General features: G+C 40.0%; 1 protein-coding gene across 2 annotated transcripts in view; it reads right to left on the bottom strand.

Annotated features, from left to right (window-relative positions):
* Nucleotides 1–1,805: 1,805 nt before the first annotated feature.
* The window catches only part of AMPD3 (adenosine monophosphate deaminase 3), a 33,012-nt gene continuing 13,978 nt past the window's right edge, over nucleotides 1,806–20,839 (bottom strand). For both annotated transcript variants that reach the window (XM_058026640.1, XM_058026639.1), the window contains exons 7-15: nucleotides 15,306–15,500; nucleotides 14,927–15,058; nucleotides 13,863–14,026; nucleotides 12,582–12,708; nucleotides 11,625–11,788; nucleotides 9,498–9,618; nucleotides 7,378–7,551; nucleotides 6,206–6,316; nucleotides 1,806–5,268 (exon numbers count right to left, since the gene is read on the bottom strand). In XM_058026640.1, the coding sequence (XP_057882623.1) occupies nucleotides 5,092–5,268; nucleotides 6,206–6,316; nucleotides 7,378–7,551; nucleotides 9,498–9,618; nucleotides 11,625–11,788; nucleotides 12,582–12,708; nucleotides 13,863–14,026; nucleotides 14,927–15,058; nucleotides 15,306–15,500 (1,365 nt within the window). In that variant the 3' untranslated portion in view covers nucleotides 1,806–5,091. The remainder of the gene's footprint in view (nucleotides 5,269–6,205; nucleotides 6,317–7,377; nucleotides 7,552–9,497; nucleotides 9,619–11,624; nucleotides 11,789–12,581; nucleotides 12,709–13,862; nucleotides 14,027–14,926; nucleotides 15,059–15,305; nucleotides 15,501–20,839) is intronic.

Here is a 20,839-nt window from a genome sequence, read left to right as displayed (position 1 = left end):
CAGAATTTTGCTTTATGAGTGTGTCTTAAACATCAGTCATTTCAATTTTTGTTCACTGTCATTTCTTCCAATGCTTGATTCCAAGGCATAGAATTTATCATATAGCAATATTCTTTAAGGACTGAAAACTTTTCCTGCTGGATGTGTCACTGGAATTAGCCTGGATGGGGCTGTGTGCTTTCCAGTGACCACGGTGTGTGACCACCAAGTAATGTTTCACTCTGAGCCAGCCAGTGTTACAGCTGTGAGGGATAGGACAGCACATTCTGCTTTTGTGTCTGAGCTGCCAAGATGTTCATTAGCAGATCTGTACTTACCTCACTAACCCATCAAAATCCAAATAGTAAACACTGGGCATGGGATTTGTAGGTTTAACATTAGAAGGAATTATCAGTTTTGTGAACTTGGATAGAACTTTGTGTGTCTGCTGGAATGAAGAATACAATCCAATAGGTGATTAAATGAGCACTCTTCTTTAGTTCAAAGTGCTATTTAAAAATGCTGGGTGTTTTCACAAAGTAAATCTACAGTATTTGGAAACCTGCACCTCTGAAATTTGTAAGTGTAAGAAGGTAGGAGTTTGATACAACAATCTGTGCTTCCATGCTGATGTGGTTCTGACCCATTTTAACAGCCCTTCAAAAACATTTCATGTGAGACCTGTCAGTCATGGTGAGTGGCTAATGAAGCAGTGGTGTTGGTGTCTCAGTTTCATACAGACTGTGCTGTTTAACAGTGGTGTTCAGTGCTTTGAGAGGTGTGGGGGAGAAGTGCACATGTTGTCATATAGTGCAAGGGGTCCATATTGCCAGAGTTTCGTACCTTCTTGATGTTTCTTGTAGGCAGCTCCTCTAGACACTGACTCTTCCTTGTCCTCCCAGCAGCCAACTGACTCCAGTCCCCTCAACCAACCAATCCACTCTTTTATAACTCTTCTGATTGGCTACAGGTGTGGTCTGTTAAAATCAGGCCTGCTCCCAATCCTTAATAATTGGCTCAGCTGCAACTCTTTAGGGGGGTAAGATTACTTTCTATACTACCTTTATTTACTTATGTTCTATCCCCCTGCATGCACATTTCTCAATTACAGACAAACCTGTGCTCCTGTGCTTCACCAGTGCTGCTCATGTACAGAACTAAAGTTTGTGTACAGAAAGGGATGATTTTCTAATCTTAATCCAAAAATCTTGACTCCCTTATTGAAGTGGTTTGTGTTATGCTTTTCCTCAAAAGTCATGGTGACTGTAGCAGGATATCTGTGTTGATACTATTTATTTAAATGTGTCACTTGTTGGCTTCTTAGTTGGATTTTGTCAGATAAATCTGTTGTGCGTGCTCACAAAATCACAGAACCTTGAACTGCTCTGCCCTGAGGGTCAGGGCTGCTTTCCTGCTCCCAGGCTGGGTGCCTTGACTCTCAGTTCAAATCCACATGAGGCTCCAGGATCAGCAGGAGCTGCTGCGTGCCCTGCCCTGGGGCCCAGCTTGGATGGGCACGGAAGCAGGGGGGGCACCAAGACATGGTGGGGGCAGCAATGCAATTTCACTTTCAGAACTTCATGGCAGGTCTCAGTGGTTGTTTTGCATTAATACTGAATTGTTTTAAGCCAGATAAGCCTTTAGCCTCTTCTCCTAAATAGTGCTCACTCTCTTCCCTATCTCCACTGTTTGTTTTTGTTTTTAGTTTTCATGCTTTATTTAGGTTTAGTCAATTTAATTGTGATGGTTTTAGTTCTCCTTAAATGTGGGGATTGGGAGGAGCTACACTTTTTTTGAGAGATATACACACAAAATCCATAATCATATTCTTTTACAAGTCATTCATTAGTGTAATGTTTAATGCTTCCACAAGAGGCAAAAGATAAACATCATGTAACTCAGGCACAGAAAGAAAAAGCAGTTTTTACAGACACCTTTTCAGACTTAGATTTTAACTAGGCAAAGAGAACAGAAATGTTTAGCCACACATAGAGAACAATGATATGAGACAATAAGGTGGCTCTGGGCTGTGAAAAAAAAAAGAAAAGTATTCTCCAGTCGCAGAGAAAATGCTTTAAGTTTGCTAAAGTAACAGAACAGAAAGAATTGTTCAGGTTGTAAACATCAAATAACCATAATTAACCATTTCAGGTTGAAAGTATAAAATGCTTTTGAACCAACAGATTTAAGGAAGCCTCGAATAATGTTTGAGCCTCTCTCCTAATGAAGCAAAGAGTAAGTAGGATGTTCTTCCATCCTGCAGCAGTACTTACCCAGCTGCCACCTGCAGTGATGTTCTTCCAGCCCCTGAGTCAAACCAGCTGTGTTCTAACTGGGTTTGACCTCAGCACAGCTGGGGGGATCAGCCACTGCCCTGTCCTGCACTGGTGTCTGTGTACAGCAGTGACTTGTGCTGCATCTGTCTTTCCATTCCAGCCACAGCCTGAGACCTCAAGGTTACTCTGAACAGCCTCACATTAGTAAAAAAGTGAAACTTTCAAAAAGCAGAACAAGGCAAAGCTTAAGAACTGAACTTGGCAATCAGTAACATTTGCCCAATTAAAGGATGACCAGGAGAAATGTAGTAGTGAAAGCTTGAAAGAATGTCTGTTTATATTTCCCAAATATAATGCTATAAGCCCAATTTCCCCTTAAAAGCAGCATACAAGAAAGCAGAACTTGTGGTCGTGATCACTTATGTGTTACTGTGGTTATTGTCAGAATCACAGTTACTGTTCATTCACTGGATATGCAAATCCAGCTGGTTTTTTTTTTCAATAACAGCTACAGACCTATTAGAACCTGAGGTAAGGAAAGCTGAAAAGGTATTAAATATATACACAAATTTGGTGTAATTTTAAGGAAACTAAAAAAACATATAGTGACAACAAAAGCAGCACTAATAGGTGAAACTACCCAAGTAAAGCAATGTTTATCTGATGGAAATACTTAAAATTGAAATTCTTCATACCAAGCATGTTGCTTATTTAGCCTGGATGCAGATGTTTTTTCCAAGTAATGTTATGTTGATAACAGTTTATTAGGAAGTTGTACTGATTAAAAAACAAGACATTTGCATTTGATGCAGCTGAACAGCTTAAACCACTTTCTCAGACTTCATCCTAAACAAATGACACCAATCCTGAGACTGCATTCTCTGAGCTGCTAAAGTTCCCAACAGTGAGGCCAACAGGGGCTGCTGACTGAGAACTTGGGACAATTTTACTCTCATACAGCTGGACAGCATAGTGTGGTTTCCACATAATTTTTAGGGGTACAAGGAATACAAAATGTGGCACATTGCAGACATTAGGATGGGCACTGAAGAGCAGAAGTCAAATTCCCACCACCTGTCTGCAGCCCTGGTTTTGGATGAAAAGCCTCTGCAATCACTGCAGCTCCCTCTGCATGACATTGGCCAACTGTGATGGTAAGTGGATGGCCAGAGCTCTCCCTCTTGTGCCTTGGATTCCCTCAGAGCAGCCTTAATTCCAGGCTGCTTCCTGACATCTTTATGTTTATCTCTTTCTTGGGGTGTTCTTGCAAGGCTGCACAGCTATAGGAGGTGATAGGGAATTCATCCTTCCCCTGCTTTAGTGCCATTTCCTTGCACAGGAGAAGGGCCTGGCCTAGGAAATACAAGTGGCACAAGACATCTGGCTGAGCACAACATGCAGAGTTCAAAGGCAGCTGAACCTTGATGGGCCAGTATCAGTTACTGGCTTTTTATGCATTAATGCTGAATGCCTGTTTGAAGAAGCCCAGTGTCCCTATGCAGGATATTAGACAGCCATAACCCTGGCCTCAGATCCTGCCTCAGGGACTGGACGCCTTTGAGCTGAGTTGCTCTGCTGGACTCATAGGCATCCACACCCTCTGCTTCCCCAGCCTCGAGTCTTTTTTGGTGTGAAACTATGCAGCTTCTACAAGACATAGCTGCCATCATGTTATCACCTTTAATCCTTTCTGAAGTACGGTGTCATAAAGATGATGAAACAGAAAAAAGACTGAACATGATAAATACTCCAGTAGCTGTATTTTACTAACCACTTCCTCATAAACAGATAGTTTAACATAACATACCATGATTTGAAATGACAGATTTCAAGTGGGCTGGCTTCTGTATAAATAGACAGCTTGACTTCCCATTCAGCTGTAGTTGACTAAAATACAGACTAAAACAAATGTGTAAAAATATGTCAGAAGTAGGACCAGAACCAGGTCTGGCATTTCTACCACTGATTCATAAGAACACTTCCCTTTTTCAAGTAAAAAATTTCTTTTTACATGCAACCAGAATTATCTGCATAAATTTCTAAGTAATTTGAATGGGCATATCCACATATTCCCATTACAAAGCAATAAAAAAATGTTCTCAACTTTCAAGGCAAAATTTTCTTGATGTAATTGGATTCATTACAATCTATAATAGTGATTTTGACACAATGTTTTCCATTTGCTAAATTAAAAAGCATTCATCTGCTGTTCTTCACTGACATCCTACATAACAACAGCAATTAATTAGTCATTGAACAAGATTACCCGATGTTGCTTTTTCTTGTTTTCCAATGTAACTGCTGAAACATTGAATTAAAAACTGTATCAGAACACCTTCCAGAATGAAAGGGCAGCCTCAAAATTCTGCACCCCATAAAAACTGGTAATGAAAAAAAAGGTTAAAATGGTTAAAATTAAAAGTGTTAAAAGCCGTGACTGGTACTGAGACTTGCAGAACCAACTCAGGTGGGTGCGTGCTGTCAGCATCTGTGGGATCCTCAGGTGCACAGCACAGCTGCTCTACAGATACTCTTTCTGGTTTCCCAGGCTACGCAGCAGGGCACAGTTAAGACAGTATGAAACAAATAGTACATGATTCTGAGTTTGCATTTAATATTTACAGCAATCTTAAAAAGCCTAATGTTGGTAGAAACCAAAATCTTTGCAACGAGAATAATGCAGTAACAGGTAAACGCTGTTTACCTTCCACAGATACTCCCTTTGTCTCTGTACTGTTCAGTTATGTCTCTGTAGCATCAAAGACAGGTGATTTGAGGTTAATTAGCATCGTATCCTGCTTAAGAGGAACATATTCTGGTTTCTCTGAGTTTGTAACTACTTGGACAGACTAGAAATATCTTCTGTTCTCATGGCATCAGCCAGGAAGCTGAGTTCATTGCACAGAGTCTCGTACCTGAAGGCCATCCGGATCTGGGCGACATTTGTCTTTCGAATGTCATTTCCCTCAGGCCCTTCCTTGCAATAATTCACCCCTAAGAATTTCTGCTTTTCCTGTGAACGGAATTAAAAGTCAAAAGGAAGAAGTCAGTTCAACTGCTTTGACTTATTGCAGAAATAAGTGTTAGCTGAATGAGTCCAGCACAAGTGAAAAGAGCAGTTTCAACCAGCTGGCTGTTGAACTCTTCCTCAGAGTCTTAACCAGTTTAGGAGATTTTAAGGCCAAAGTTTATCCATATAATCACTGAAAAGTACACTCAGTCTGGCTTGCTAAAACCCTCTGGCTTGCTAAACCCTCAGTGTTCAGCCTTCACTGCCACATCTTGCATGTGAGAGGGAGAAAAGAGGCTTAGGTCTCTTCTGTTGGTTAAATGTCACACAAGAGGAAAATGAGTAGTTGTCAGCAGGGAATACTGGAAGCAACAGAATATACTCATGAAGCCCTTTCAAATACCAGTTTCTTCAGAGAAATGTTCTAAAGTGACACAGAAGAAAGAATGGTCTAAAGTAAGTCCTAAAGAAAGCCTTGGCTCTATAGAATTTTAAAGCCAAAAGGGAATTTAATCTAATCTGACAGCCTATCTAAACCAGAATATTTTCTGTAGTACTCCCTTTTAAGTAAAAATCCATGTCTTACTTATGACAGGCAGTTTGTTTTTACTTAATGCTATGACATGGTGCAGAAAATCACTGGCAGAAGGATATTACTCAAATAATTAAAAGTTTGTGACTGGAAGGACAACTGAGTATAAACAGAGATCTGGTCTCTCTACGTATTTTAAGAATTCCAAAACAAAGCTAATGGGGAAAAGTAATATTAATACTTTACTTGTAATGTAAGACTGCATAGTAGATAGTTTGTGACTATTTATGGAAAAGAGGACAGAAATGAGCCCAAATACATCACTTAGCACCTGCTATTCAGTGCTATTGACTTCTGGGATCCTGCTTGCCTTAATATTCACAGGAGAGGTTTTCCAGCCATACTTACCTTATCTGACAATCCACTCTGTAGAACGCTGTTTCTTGCTATTTCACACAAGTCACACGTGCTTAGTTTCCACACCTGAGCTGCAATAGCATATTCTTCCATGAGAGCTTCCTGCAGCACCAAAATACATTTGAGAATAAATTATATGTAAATAAGATATAAATGGGGATACGTACTCATTACTAGTAAGGATTTTATCCATGCTCTTTAGACAGCTGTGAAAAATTAGAAGTTTGAAACTTTAAAATCACAACTACTATGAAAAGAATTGTTCATGTCAAATTTCCCAAGGACTACTGGTTAATAATTAATAGGCATTGGGTATCCAGTTAGCTTAGTCTAAGAAATTGCAGCCTGCAGTCCAGATCCTTGGAGGCATTTCTTAGGCAGTTCCAAAGGAGCCCCCAGGGTACACAAAACCCCTGGAGCACCCAGTTGTAAAGCCTGAGTGCTTTTGCACATGGACATGTAGCAGGGCAATTTCTTGCTCCGGCGCTGCCCCGTGGGGCCGGCGGGTGTGGCCCCGGCGGGCTGGCCCAGCCCAGGACGGTGCAGGCTCCGTGGGACTGCAGCCGTGTCCCGGCCGGCAGCGGCTCCGTGCCCCGGGCCAAGGCTAGCGGGGCTCGGCTTGTCCTGGGACACGGGGCTGAGCGATGGATGGGCCTCTCTGGGCACAGCTCAGATCGGTGCCAGCCACAAACCAGGGCATTGCAGCCAGTGACCAGGCACTCCTGTCCTGCCAGGCCACCCAAGGGCAGGAATCTGTTCCAGCTCACTGGGCAAGCAGCTCGTATGTCATCATGAGATTCCACATCGTGTTTTTATTATGTACTTCCCCAGACTTATTAGAGTAAGGAAACTGGACTTTCCTGGCACTCTAGAGGATTGTTTATGAAGGCTCAAACCTCCCTTCAGCCTCATCCTTCATTTTATACTTCAACAGCCAACACTGGAGAGGCAAGAGTACAAAAGAAACATAATTAGGAAATCAGACATTTCCTTCTGAAGCCTAACAGTGAGTAGTAGACAGAGAATGAGGAGGGAGAATGAATGAAGTGACTGAAAGGCATGACACTATGTCCTAAGCAATGAAATAAAACAGTTTTCAGGTCATTTTGGACCCTTGTGGTGCTGTTGCCAAATTCAAAGCTGGTGCTTTTTGCAATTCCTACCTTTGTGTAATGAAACTGCATAGGATCATCTGTGGAGAGGGAGACGTGCAGGCCCTTATGGAGAAATTCCCGTAGCGGATTTTTGGAGTACTCCAGGAATAGGCTGTTGTTACTAAGTGGGGACATAGCAATGGGTATTTGTGCAAGATAATACAGATACTGGAGGACAGGACTCTGAAAAACAAAACACAGTCAGCATTTAATGGTACTATGGGATAATGGAAAAGAGAAGGATTTCCCTTGGATAAAATGGAAACAGCAATACAGGGGGAAAACCTCAGATCAAAAAATTTAGGTTGACCATGATTTCTCCAGGAAATATTTAAAAGTCTGAATTTTATATCTTACTGATCTTTATAAAAATAATTTATGTTCTTAAATTAGTCTGTTTAAAAATACAATGACTATTATTACTGTAGATTAGTAAGTGTATATATGACCATTATGGGCATTGCATTTGATACAGCTGCTTATCAGCCCCAAAACCTGAAAGTCACACAAAATAAATGGGGAAGAACTGCTAAGCAATTCTTTATTTCCAAAGCTCCAGTCCAATAGATAAATTTTAGGAGCAAAAGAAGTTTTAAGTTACGACAAGTCATGTGTTGCTGTTGTACATAATATAAATAATCTGTGATCACATCATCTTTATGACTGTTTTGCCTTAGCCAACCTATGAACCTCACAAGTGCCTTTATTAATGTTACTATGATTAGAACCTGCTATGCCATCTTATCACACCAGGCCATGCAAGAGAGAGGGAAGAGAAGAATGCTTTGGTCACACACTGCTTTAATGCTATTCTGTCTGGGTCTAATTTTATGAATTATTATTCTTGAGCATAGTATAAGACATGATTTTAGGTATATTTTTTCTCTGTTCTTGGTTACGTTGAAGAATACAGAGAATTTTCCAGCATTAACCAGAAAAAACTCATTTATAAAGGAACTCCTGAAAAATTACAGTAAACTCAGTACAAGTCTGCCACCCACTGACCAATTATTTTAATTATGAAACAGTGCCCTGAGGGTGGGATGAGTGATGGTTTTCATTAACTAATGTGCCAGGAACAGCATTTGCTCTGTCATAAAACATTTGTTCTATGTAGAATATTGTTGTGTCAAACAGCTATGTTGCATTTCTTGATCAAAATAATCAAATCCTTAAAGAACTTCTGAAAGAACCCTGAAGTACAGAAATGCCAATCAGAGAAAATGACCTTTGTTCCCATAGAGAAAAAATGAGAGCTTTCCTTAACTTCTTCTGGGACTAAACCAGGGACCAGTAGCAAGTCTAAAGTTTTAGATTTTGTTCACATAATTTTAACTCTGCTTGTAGTATCCAAAAATGGGTGCTGCCAAGTCTTTGACATATCTGAACAGTTGTTCTTCCTTCCCTGTGAAGACAAAGCTGTCTTTTTGTACCTAAGGAACAGGAAGTTCAGTAAAGCTTATTTATTTCATGGAATCATGAAATAGTTTGGTTTATAAGGATGTTCAAATGAGCTTATTTATTTCACTGAATCTTGAAATAGTTTAATTTGTAAGGGACCTTAGAGATCATCTGGTACCAACCCCCAGCAGTGGGAAGACACACCTCCCACTGGACCAGGTGGCTCAAAGCCTCATCCAACCTGGCTTTGAACACTCCCAGGGATGGGGCAGTGACAGCTTCTGGGCAACCTGTGCCAGGGCCTCATCATCCTCACAGTAAAGAATTTCTTTCTAATATCTCATCTAAACCTACTCTCTTTCAACTCCCCCTTGTCCTGTCACTACCTGCCCTTGCAAAAAATCCCTCTCCAGCTCTCTTGTAACCCCCATTTAGCTACTGGAAGGTCTCCCTGGAGCCTTCACTTTTCCAGGCTGCACAACCCCAACGCTCTCAGCCTTTCCTCACAGGAGCAGCCCTCTGAACATCTTCATGGCCTCCTCTAGACTCCCTCCAGCAGGTCCACGTGTTCTGGTGTTGGGGGGGATCTGGGTGGAGTTTCTGACCAAACTGAAGAGTTACTTGTGCCTTGCTAAGAAAGTGAACTAATGAAAAATGCCCATTTGGTGCCTTCTGTTTGAACCAGTGATGGATGTTTGAGCACACAGTGATTAGTTTAGGAGCAATACCTTTTTCAGGAGCAATCCATGAGAGATGTTGTCTGCTGTCAGAAAGGCAGAAACAAGGTGTGTGATAGACCCAGCTTCTCCACAGTGAGGTCGAAACAGGAAGGTGCACATGCCTCTTTCCCTGAAGAGATTAAAAGCAAGTTTCACTTAAAAGAAAGCAGTGTTCTTTATCTATTTTGGTATATAACTGCCAGTAATATGTAGATTTAAAAAGAAGAAAATTAAGTTATATATTCTCATACAGTTTGATGTGACATCTACCCAAGTTCTGCCTGTAGTGGGCTGCTCAAAAGGGCAGTTCCTTCTGCCACCAGACATATTTGTGTCTTCTTGCCTTCCCCAGTTACATCTCATTTAGCAACTGTCTACCCATTGGCTGAACAGCTACTGAATGGATTTCAGTGGAGTGAACTGACAGATGGAAAATTCAGTAAACCCATGCAACCTGTGGCTGCAGAATTCCTGCTTCAAAATGAGGGAAGATGGGGAAGCACATTGCCAAGAGTTAGCTAACAGTACCTAGTGTGATCAGAGCCTGCCATCTCACCAGGTTTAGTGTAGCATAAAACCACACCTTCAGAAACAGAGGTGATCTAGGAATCTTAGTTGTTACACCAGACTTCCACTGTAATTTCTAGAATTACTGAATTATTACCTGCATTAAAAATGATGCTGGGTTTGAGATCACAATGGATCCTGTTACGCAGTGCAGACAAATGTCCCACAAATATTTGGAGATATTCAAAACAGAATTTCAACAAGGAGTGTTAGAATATAAGGCAATTCTAGGGTGGAAGTCCGTAACATTGCTCCTGATGTGAGGATGTAATCCATCCTTGCTGATATTACCAAAGATATAAAACAGTCTTGTCTTGTCAGGGCTGTGTTGACTCAAGCAGGGTGATTAACAGGGTGAACAGTTAGTGACTCATTGGTGAGTTCTGTCAGTATCTCAGCTGTAAGGAATATTTAATGATTATCTGGGGGCATTTTAATACAGTAGTCAAAATGATCTTGAGGTAAAAAAGAAATGCATTAGTTCTGGCAGAATCTCTCTTTGGAACAGAAAAAGCATGTAGACTACAGAGAATGTAAAGGAAGTCAGGAGAAAGGGATGACTTTCCTGCAGCTACCTGCTGTGTGTCTTTTTCATTATAGAATTAAAACAGCTACACCTGATTGTTGCACATATGAGGTAATTTGAGGTGGGTGTTTGCATTATGAGTTTTGATCAAATAGGATGATTTTAAAAAATGCTTGAAGTAGCAGTGGGAGAGGAGAAATAACATTTTGAATGCTAACTTGGATAAAACTGTAAAATGACAAATCTGTGCACCTTATATAAGAAAATCCAAAAATGTTTTCTACATAACTAAAGTAATCTAAATAATGAAATGAAGTGAACCAAATCCCTTCAGGGTAAGTGATGACACTCTCATACTAGTGGATAACCTCACTGCCTTGGCTGGAGCTGTGCAGGTCAATGAGTCAGCTGCAAATTTAGCAATATAACCTCACATTGAATTTCAGGCATTCCTGAGCCTGATGTCAAAATCTGCCCTGACAGGCTGATGTCACGTAACTCTCTGCATTACTTGCCCAGACGTTGGTCTCAAAAATATTACACTGAGTTGAGTCAAGAAGTCTGCTAAAGGAAGTTAGCTGGATGTGCAGTTTGTAATTGTGTCCTACTTGGTCTGTCTTAATTCAGCAGCCCCTAAGCCAGTGTGCCACAATATTACTTTGTGTCTCAAATTACCAGGAGATAGCCAGGCACCAAGAGGCAGGTGCACTGTATTTGGGAATCTGCTGCAAAGCCAAGCAAAGGGCAGTGAGTGGGTTTTGTGGGGTTTCTTTTGTTTCATTTGGTATATGCAGTTTTAAGGAGTTAAAAATCCCCAAAACACACAAAAACATCAAACCAAGACCTTAATCTGATGCCTCTACACCTTCTGAATTCTTTGTTTGAATTAATTCTATCATTAGTATTTTCAAAATATCTCAAGTACTCAACTCTGTAATTCAAAATAACCCTTGCTTCAGAAGATCTGTAATCTAGACACTGAAATTCTGAGAGAAAGATACTGATTTTCTGGGAGCTTGTAAAATACAAAAGTGTCTACTTACCTTCTAAGGTTGTTTAGCAACATGATGTTGACATACATATAATACAAATAATAGCTATATGGGGGATTCTTCTCACTGGTCCAGAGGTCAGGGTTAAGGCTCTTGTCAGAGAACATATGGCCACTGTGTTTGGATTCATCATCAACACTGTCAAAGCCAGTCACCTGGTGGGAGAAGAAATTCCCAGAAATAAGGGGCTTCAAGAAGTAAACTTCAGTGCCACTTACTCTTGCTTCAGGACTTGTTTGAACAAGCATCCAGTCCCTCCTCCTTCATTTCCATCCCTATCCTAGCAGTCCTGCTGCTCTGCATCCTACCATACCATGCACACAGCAGGAATAACATGTTTTGTCAAAGTTTTACCCATTTTTTTTCTCCTGAAACAAACAGGAAGCCCAGGTGCACAAAAGCCTTCAGGCTCCTGTGGGGGTTTGCGGAGCTGCAAAACTCCCTAAGATCCAGACTAGAATCCTTTGAACTCATCTGCTGTCTTTGATAAGCAGCTGGAAGCAAGAGGTTCCCAGCAAACCTCAGAGCTGTGGTCTGAGGCACACTCAGAAATGTCTGTGTTATCCTTGTCCCAGCAGCAACATCCCACTTCTCTCCTGAGATCCATCACAGTCCACACAAAGCTTCCTTCTAGCTGCCTCCTTCTTGGAGACGAGTTCAGAAACAGCTCAAAGTGCCCATCCTGGATGATGATGCACTAGAGCATGTAAACATTTTTGGTCATTAATGAAAGGACAAATAAGTAGCTGCTGAGCTGTTTCTGAGGAAATAAACAGGTTATGTGACAATAGGACCTCACACAGACTTGTACTAAATTATGTGTCAGGGCTTTGAATCAATAATAACACAAGCAATCTGTGGAGAAGGAAACTTTTTTAATGTGTGGGAACAGAAAAAGAACAGTAGAGGATCCATTTCATACGAGAAAGAAAACCCAAACATACTTACATATTTGAGGAATAGGTGCAATTCTTTGTGGTCTTTGGGATTGATTGTTGCTTCAAATAAGGGTACAAAGATGTTCTCCAACATCTTCCCAAAACTAGGCAGAATATTTTTGGACCTAAATATGTCACTGAAGGGGAAAAAATAGACACATTCTTTAATAAGCTTGTGTTGTCCTTCACTTTCGTATTTTCTGTTATTTGTGTACATTCTAGAGCTTCAGTTCCACCAGGATTCAGAAATTCAAAGTTTATGCCAGGGCAGATTGTCTCTGTGCTCTGTTTCCTGCACTGCCTGGCACTCTGCTTCATCCAGGCTCTACTGAAGCTCTCAAGTGCTCCAAAAATAGCGACAGCATGCAGGGGCAGATGCTGCTTCAGAGCAGTGACCCTGTCCTTCACAGACATCCAGTTACTACCAGGGAAGATAATGAGCCACCTCTCATGAAGGATTCTGTTTCCTAAAGCTGTAACTACTCCAAATGAAAGCAGAACACTGTGCTCTGGTGAGCCTCAGAAATAAGGGATAGTACTACCATGTGCCACTAGGTGCAGGGCTTATTCCAAGTGCTGACTGTACCATGCATGTCAGAAATTGCTATGTAAGAAACTGAAGGAGAGAAACTTTCTCCCCAGTGAAAAGCACACTCTGGGGGGATATATGTGACTGTGACAGCTCCTCTACTCATATCCCAACTGAGACTTTTCAAAACATGAAGCTCAGCTATTAAGTCTGACAAAATTATCAGGGGAGACTGTATTACAACACACAGTATTGGAAACAAAGAAATAAAGTCCCAAAGGAAGCTTAAAAATTGAAAAGATCTGACAAGGATTTAAGTTTGGAAATCATCAGTCTGGGTTGTTTCCAAGTTCACTGTCATTTAGTCACTAAACTTGATGATAACAATTTGACAGAGCATTTTCTACTCCTTCATGGAATTCAAGAGTTGATTTATTCTTATTACTAAATTGTATTTTAATTGGCCTTTGAATGCAGCTTGATTTCACCCAGTTGTAATTTTTGGTTTCAAAGTCTTCAGACCTACAAATAATTCACAGTAGTTTTGAATTGCTTCATAAAGAGTAGATTCAATCCCCATCTCCTGTCTTCCACCCCCAGACTGTCAGGAAAACTGCACCAATGGTCAAAAATAAATCTCCCAAGCTATTGCTTATAAATAGAACTACAGGACAGCTAATAAGCCATCTAAATATTATCAGAAATTAAGTCAGTGGTATGATTTCAAACTATTAAGATTACCAAGAGCTCCTGATTACTTACTAGATTCTGGGAACCTGAATTATCCAGCGCATATTAGGGGAATAAACTTTATGCTTAATGAACCATTTTGCCAAGTTCAGCCATTCATCTGGAGACCGTCCATAAATGGATAAGCGGGGTTCTGTGTACTGGTACTTACTTTCTTCTAGTTCACGGGCTACTTCCTAGTAAGTAATAAATATATTTGCTTTAATATGGACATTGAGATCATTTACAGCTAGAAATATATGTATCATTGCATTTTCCTCAGAGCAGACATAACTGTATTGGTATCCCTTTAAAGAAAGGGAATCTCTTGTCTTTCAATCTATTGTTTTATTTTAGGCATCTAAATACTCTACTGGCAAGCTAACTCAAATATCATGTGAATATAACTTAACTGTACGTATAAATGGGAATAACTCTAACACCTCCTTTTAAAGGACAATGTTCTTCTGCAGTCCTTACTAAAACCTCTGTCAAACCTACTTTTAAGAGAGATAAATCAGAATTAGACTATTTAAACTACAGCAAACATCTACATAAAATACAATGGAGAACAATGGAGAATCTGACCCACAATCTATGGTAGCAAGCAGTTTTACAGCAATTAATTTTAGACAATACTTCTGTATATTCAAGAAGAGCTGACATCTACTACATCACAAAAACTACTAATTTTTTTGTTATAAGAAATTATTTGAAGCCTGTTGCATGCATGTGCAGATGCAGATTTATGCAGAGGCACTTCCCTAACAGCTCCTTCCCTAGCAACTATCAGTAGCCAAACAAATCCTAACAAAATACTAAACCAGTGAATTGACCCTCAGCTTCTCTCCATAAGTTTAAAACTACCCACAACTCAACTTTGAACTCATACACAGTTTATGTGTACGTTTCTACCTCATAAAACTGTTCAGAAAGCAGCAGGAGCTGGCTTAGCAGAAGTCTTCCTCTGAGGAATTGCTGGAGCAAGCCCAATACTTGGAATCACTTAACCATACTGTTAGGTCTGTATGCAATTATGACAAATCTATTACAAACCTTCATTTCTCTACAGCTGGAAAAGCTTGAAACTTATTTACCTTGACCATCCGAGCAAAATATTCACCACCAATATAATTCTCAGTCTTCAAATACAAGTCCCTCAGCTCACTGGCACCAACTGGATTGTACTTGGAATTGAATTTGTCAAATCGATGGAATGTTTGACGTCCCTGGAGGAGGAAAAAAACCCAAATAACCATAGTTTTAAGAACACACAATAGTTCATAAATCAAATTGCCCAGCATTAAAAGGCACAGAAAAGAAAAATCCTGTGATAACTTCTTTCAAACACGCACTGTAATACATGAAGTCAAATTCTGATTTAGTAAGTTATCATGCAAACATTGTAGGAACTAGAATTTTACACTTGGAAAACTTAGCTTTTTCCCATTTGTTTTGTCATTTCACTAGACTTACTGCATGGACATCTAAAGAGTCTACAGTGAGGTCATAGGGGTCCATGTGAAGGCTTTCGAAGACTTGCTTTAAAGTCATCTTCTTGCCTTTTTTCTCTGCAACAATCCTGTCAGGCTCCGTTTGATATGTGTGCTTAATAAACCTCAGTAAGTGCTTCTGGTTCATGCAGGCAGCAGCATGGATATGAGTGTCAACCTGAAATCAAAAGGTTATTTATGCTTATCATCCATCTACATAGACTTAATTAGCAAAGTATCTATGTCACTGACAACAGTAAAGCCTTATAAAATATTCCTTAAGCAACAAATGGTTTAGTGCCTAAGCAAATCAAAATGTTTCAGAACCCTGAGATTTTGATTTTGGTTGAATTAGTCAGTAAGGAGAACTGTAAGTAAAGTAGCCCTCAATTAGTAGTTTCCTATTTAAATAGGAACATTTTCAACAAGATACATTCTGAGTGCTAATCACTGACCCTGGGTTCAGATTAAACTTGATATTCCTTAAAGGACACTCTGACCCCTTAGTATCCTTTTACTTCATTAATGAATCAACAATGCCTCTCTAGTTATACACTCTGGTTATAACTATCCTTACCGACTGAAGGGACTTGGAATTCTCAGCCGTTTCCAAAAGCAGAATTCATTTTTTCAATGATATTTCAGCCATATGAAACATCTTACGTCACTAGTACTGAAGAATATTCATCTGAGATTTTTGTCACCATTTTTTCCAAGTTTAATTATAATACAGCAACTCATAACACTGACAGACTGTTCAGATCTTTTTTCTTAGACATCTCTTCACACTCTAAGGGGAGTGCAAATTCACAGAAGGGCTGAGAGTACTCCTTCAGGTTTTGTTGACAAATAAAGTATTGACAAGAAACAAATTATTTCCACAGGTCTTCTTTGCTTTTGCTCAGAAGCTTGCACTGCTACCTGAGCAGCCTCTATTGGAACACAAACCAAAGAAACAACTCACAAGATATGAGGGTGAGTTGTCATGTAAGTTTTCCTTGTGTAAGTCCTTAGTTAACACTAAAAGAACTTCTCAAATAAACCAAACACTCTGATAAGCCAGCTATAAGGAGCCACTGAAGCTAAATGTCTGAAAGGACTCTCATGCAGGACTCCTCTGTCCAGGAAACTGCAAACATGGACAGGAAAAAAGTGAGCCCAACACATTCCCCTTTGTGCAGTGACTCTGCAGTTTCACATTCTGCCAACAGAACTAATCAACATCCTTATCTGCTTTTAAGGATCAGCAGGAAACATATCACAGAGCACATGAATAAGCCACCCTCCTGCAGTGTAAACCTGGGTTTATGCCATGACATCCAGGCCACAGGAATGCCACTGCTTCACTTGACACCTGGAGTCATTTTATTTGCATGTTATATATACACAAGTTGTTGCAGCTTCACCCTGTGAATGTCAGTAGCATAAATAAAGACCAGGACATAAAACTGAATCCTAAACATTTAATTGTTAATCACTGTCTAATTCAAATATACCAGACACATTAAAGCTAAATGAAAAAGCAAGAAACATATTGCTGTCTCAAAGTACAGAGCATAATGTACATTATTAATGCACAGGAAACAATGATGTGTATATAAACAGTAAACACACCTCCACACAATGTATTCTCACTCTCCTCAGAGTACTTGTATAGATATTTGAGCCCAAGTGCATTTTATACATGAGCTTACTCAGGTTAATAAACATTCTCTGGGTTAGGCACTAATGTTGTTTACTGTAAACTTCCTGGAGCAGTGAAATACTACTAGGCTTGGTCAACTTGTTCAGTGAACAGCAGTTACCAGGCTTTAAATGCTAATGAAAAGCAAGTCATAAACAGAGAATACAGGTGCAGGGACCCTGAAAAAGTGTAGTTTACTGAATTTCAGAATGCAGTGGTTCCAGTAGTGGCTCAGCTACTGGAATTAATGAGTCCTGAAAAAAGTCAGAACAAACAAGACACAGCACTTCCTCCTTATGTAAATCAGCATGAATTCATTGCTGTTAGGAGGACAAGGATGGAAAGCAAGGAGGCTTTTTGTTTCTTTTGTTTGCTTGTGTGCAAAGATCACATTGCTTTTAAAATCCTGCTTCCTGTTGAGAAATAGTTCTCTGGAGTGTGCATTTGCTGTTCAGTGAGTTCCTGTGACATCTTCTCCAGTCCCCACAAACACATCACACACAGCCCTAGAGCTGAGCTCACCACAGTAGGTTTATTCTGAGAACAAAGATCTACCTTTATATATTTACTTTTTTTTGTTTTTACCTCTTCCTCCTCCTTCAACCTAAACATACATATCCACCAAAAGTTAAGAGACCCTTCTGGAATCTCCTTCATGCTTTTTCCAGAGAATATTCACTACTTTAGCTACCTTTTTTTACTACCCAGTATAATTTGACCTTAAAGAAAACAACAACTTCAGTAACAAAAAGTCATAGAAGACTCAAGTCTAAAGTCATAAGAGTATCACACAGCTTTTCTTCTCTATTGTATTTTTAGCATAAATGCAACTTTTTGGAAGGTTTCAAGGACTTGAGCTTTGAACTACCCTAGCATATATTTAGTGTGTATGCTCTTGTACATTTTTACCATGCAGGGTGCAATCCTACCTAAGTGAAGTATCTGAATACAGAATCCTCAGGCAGAGCTTAAGTGGGCTGATTTGGTTAGGCAGGTTATTGTCATTATCGTTGTTATTATTATTATTATGTGAAATGTTATAACGCTAAAATATTGTTACTAATTTTATTGCTATTTATTATGAAAGGCTTCTACTAAAACAATTTGAACAGACTGAATTCATACAAGGCTGACAAATACCCCCTTTGCCTCCTTCCTCCCCCCCATAAAAGACAAAGCCACTCCCAGTTTAAGATGTTACTATTTTGTTCCTCATACAATACATAAAATAAGCTGATGCTTTTCTGGACCATGAGTAACACAGCCCCACCACAAGGTTTATTTGTTTCTATTTGCAAACATTCTCCTTCCATTTTCAAATTCACTTTAGTGCCATTCCAGCCCAGTTTCTCCTTAGTGGAAAAAAACCCCGGCTGTATTCCCTTAACCAGACTTCCTGTTGCACTGCTTATTGTCCCCTCCCCCAGCAGAAAACCTTTCTCTCAAGGTCACATTAATCTTCCATGGAAAGAAAAACAGAATGACTGACAGAAGCCTGTCTTGGAACACAGTATTATACCTTCAGTGAACTCATCCTTGTAACAAAAGGAAACAGTTGTTTACATACAGGTTAAATTCTTGTAATTCCATCATTCAAGTGATGGTGGACATCAGCTTCCTTGCACTTAAAGGATGGTAGAATTCCCTTCACTCAGCAATTCTCCATGTAATGCAGCCAGGCTTTCTTTCTCTGCAGATTCCTACTGTGTACAACTTACAGCTTGAAGGAGTTCTCCTTGCCCTCCACATCTAAGCAGCACCAGCCTCCCTCAGCCACTCTGCCTACTCCCTTTTCTTCCTGCATTTCTCCTCTTTCCTTCCACTGTCACTCAGATCTCCACAAAAGCTCCATCTCAGATCTGTTTTATGGATGCTTGTCTGTGCATATCACAGACAGTGCTGCACTGAATTGGGCATATGAGCTGGATTCAGACTGATAAATACAGCAAAAAGAAATGCCAAGGCCAGCCCTTTTAATAACACTGAACTTCTCCAGGGCATGGATTAGTAGCATCCACAGCTGTAAACTGCCACATTTTCTAAACACATACACTTTCATTTGTAAATACTTCTAACCCAATAGCTATGGGCTGTATGAACTGGACACTGAATTCTCTGCAGGCTTCAGCGCTGATGTGAAGGGGAAATCATTCCTCATCCCACTGCTAGATTCCCTGCTTGTCAATACATTCATACTGCATCAGCTTTTCTGACAGGATGCAAAGCTTTATACAGTGGGATTGATTTTCTCCTTGCAGTTCTTTAACAGGCATGAGAGACAGAGGCACAAAATAAAAACTCTGTCCTCAGGTAGTGCAGGAATGCTCCTGGCAGCAGAAATAGTCCCTAGAGCTGTGCAGAGCTCCTTGGGAGCTTGTCTAATTCATATTTATGCCATGCAGAGCAACCCAGAAACCAGGAGAGATGACAAGAGGATCCCTGCATATCCAGCTTCTTGTCTGGCTGCAGAATCCAACGTGAGTGTTTGTATTCACACAAATACAGAAATACACTGCTGTGAAGAGAAAATCTCCTGTTCTTTTAATTACTAAAAGAAAGGAGAGAGGAAAAGCTTTCTTTACGGTCTCAACAAAATTTTTGCATCATAATCATTGGTGCCTTTACAACTGATCGTATTTTGTGCTCACTTGCAAGACTGAGGGTAGAGACAAGAATTTGCCTCAGCATCTCTGCAAGGCAGGAGGGGAGAAGCAGCGCTCAGAGCTCTGAAAGCACAACAGCATAAGAGCTTTGCTACCAGCTAACAGTGGCAAGGCACCATTCCATGTCATGCTGAAGGGACATTCCCTTTAGATCTGATGCTAACCCCTAAGTCTTCACATTCACTGTCATTTACATGATGAAACTATTTCATCACCTAAGTCAGTTAAGTAGCTACTGGGGGAAACAAAAGAAACCATTCTAAGCAAACTTAGAATGAATCAAAGCTTAGAGAAGATGAGGTATAGGTTCACTGTTCACTCACAAGGCTTGTAATCAAATGTTTAAGAAGCAGACATCTGCAAATTTCATTCAGTATTTTTTGAGATCTATAGGATTTAGTAGCATTTAACCCCACTCTAACTTTCCTTCTTACAGGTACAACTAGTGGTATTTCAACTCTGTGGTCATAAAAAGCAGCTAGAATTTACTTCCTCTTTGTCTAACCAATAATTAAAAAAATAAAAATTCGGTTGCAACGCCCTCATCCAATGGATGTCACAGCAGCTGTTGCAATGACATTCAGTGAGCATTCAGTAGGGCTGTAAATGCAGAAACTGCATTCTCCCACGCTCAGCTTCCCACACAAGGTTGGGCACCTGCACTAGTAAGCCTGCAGGCAGGAAGGTGATGTGTAAAAGTCACTGCTAGGACATATCCTCAGATCTAGTTTGCTAACACACTGAAATAGTGGCTATAGAAAGAAAGAATATCCAAAGAGGCTTAGGCTGGGATTTTTTTCATCTTTAGAAACTGTATCAAAGCTATTTGCACTGAAGGACACCTGCAATTCAGTACATGGATATCCATTACAAAGGTAGCAAAAAATGTTAGGTAAAAAAATCTCTTGGCTTCACAAAAAAAAAAAAAAAAAAAAAAAAAAAAAAAAAAAAAAAAAAAAGAGGTGTCTTCTCTGAATTATCTGAGGCTGTTGGGCCCAGAGGTCTACAGGAAGCCCTTCTCAAACAAACATATAGACAAGACACACACTGGTATGCAAACACAAAAACACAAACTCAGTTCTGAGTTTGTGTACCATAGAGCTAAACTCTTGTTCCTTCATTTCATTCTTCATAGTGCTATGTGGGAAATGTGTGTTGCCTGCACTTGGC

The sequence above is a fragment of the Melospiza georgiana genome, chromosome 6, assembly GCF_028018845.1.
Source record: "Melospiza georgiana isolate bMelGeo1 chromosome 6, bMelGeo1.pri, whole genome shotgun sequence".
NCBI lineage: Eukaryota > Metazoa > Chordata > Aves > Passeriformes > Passerellidae > Melospiza > Melospiza georgiana.
This window is presented reverse-complemented; position numbering and strand designations above follow the sequence as displayed.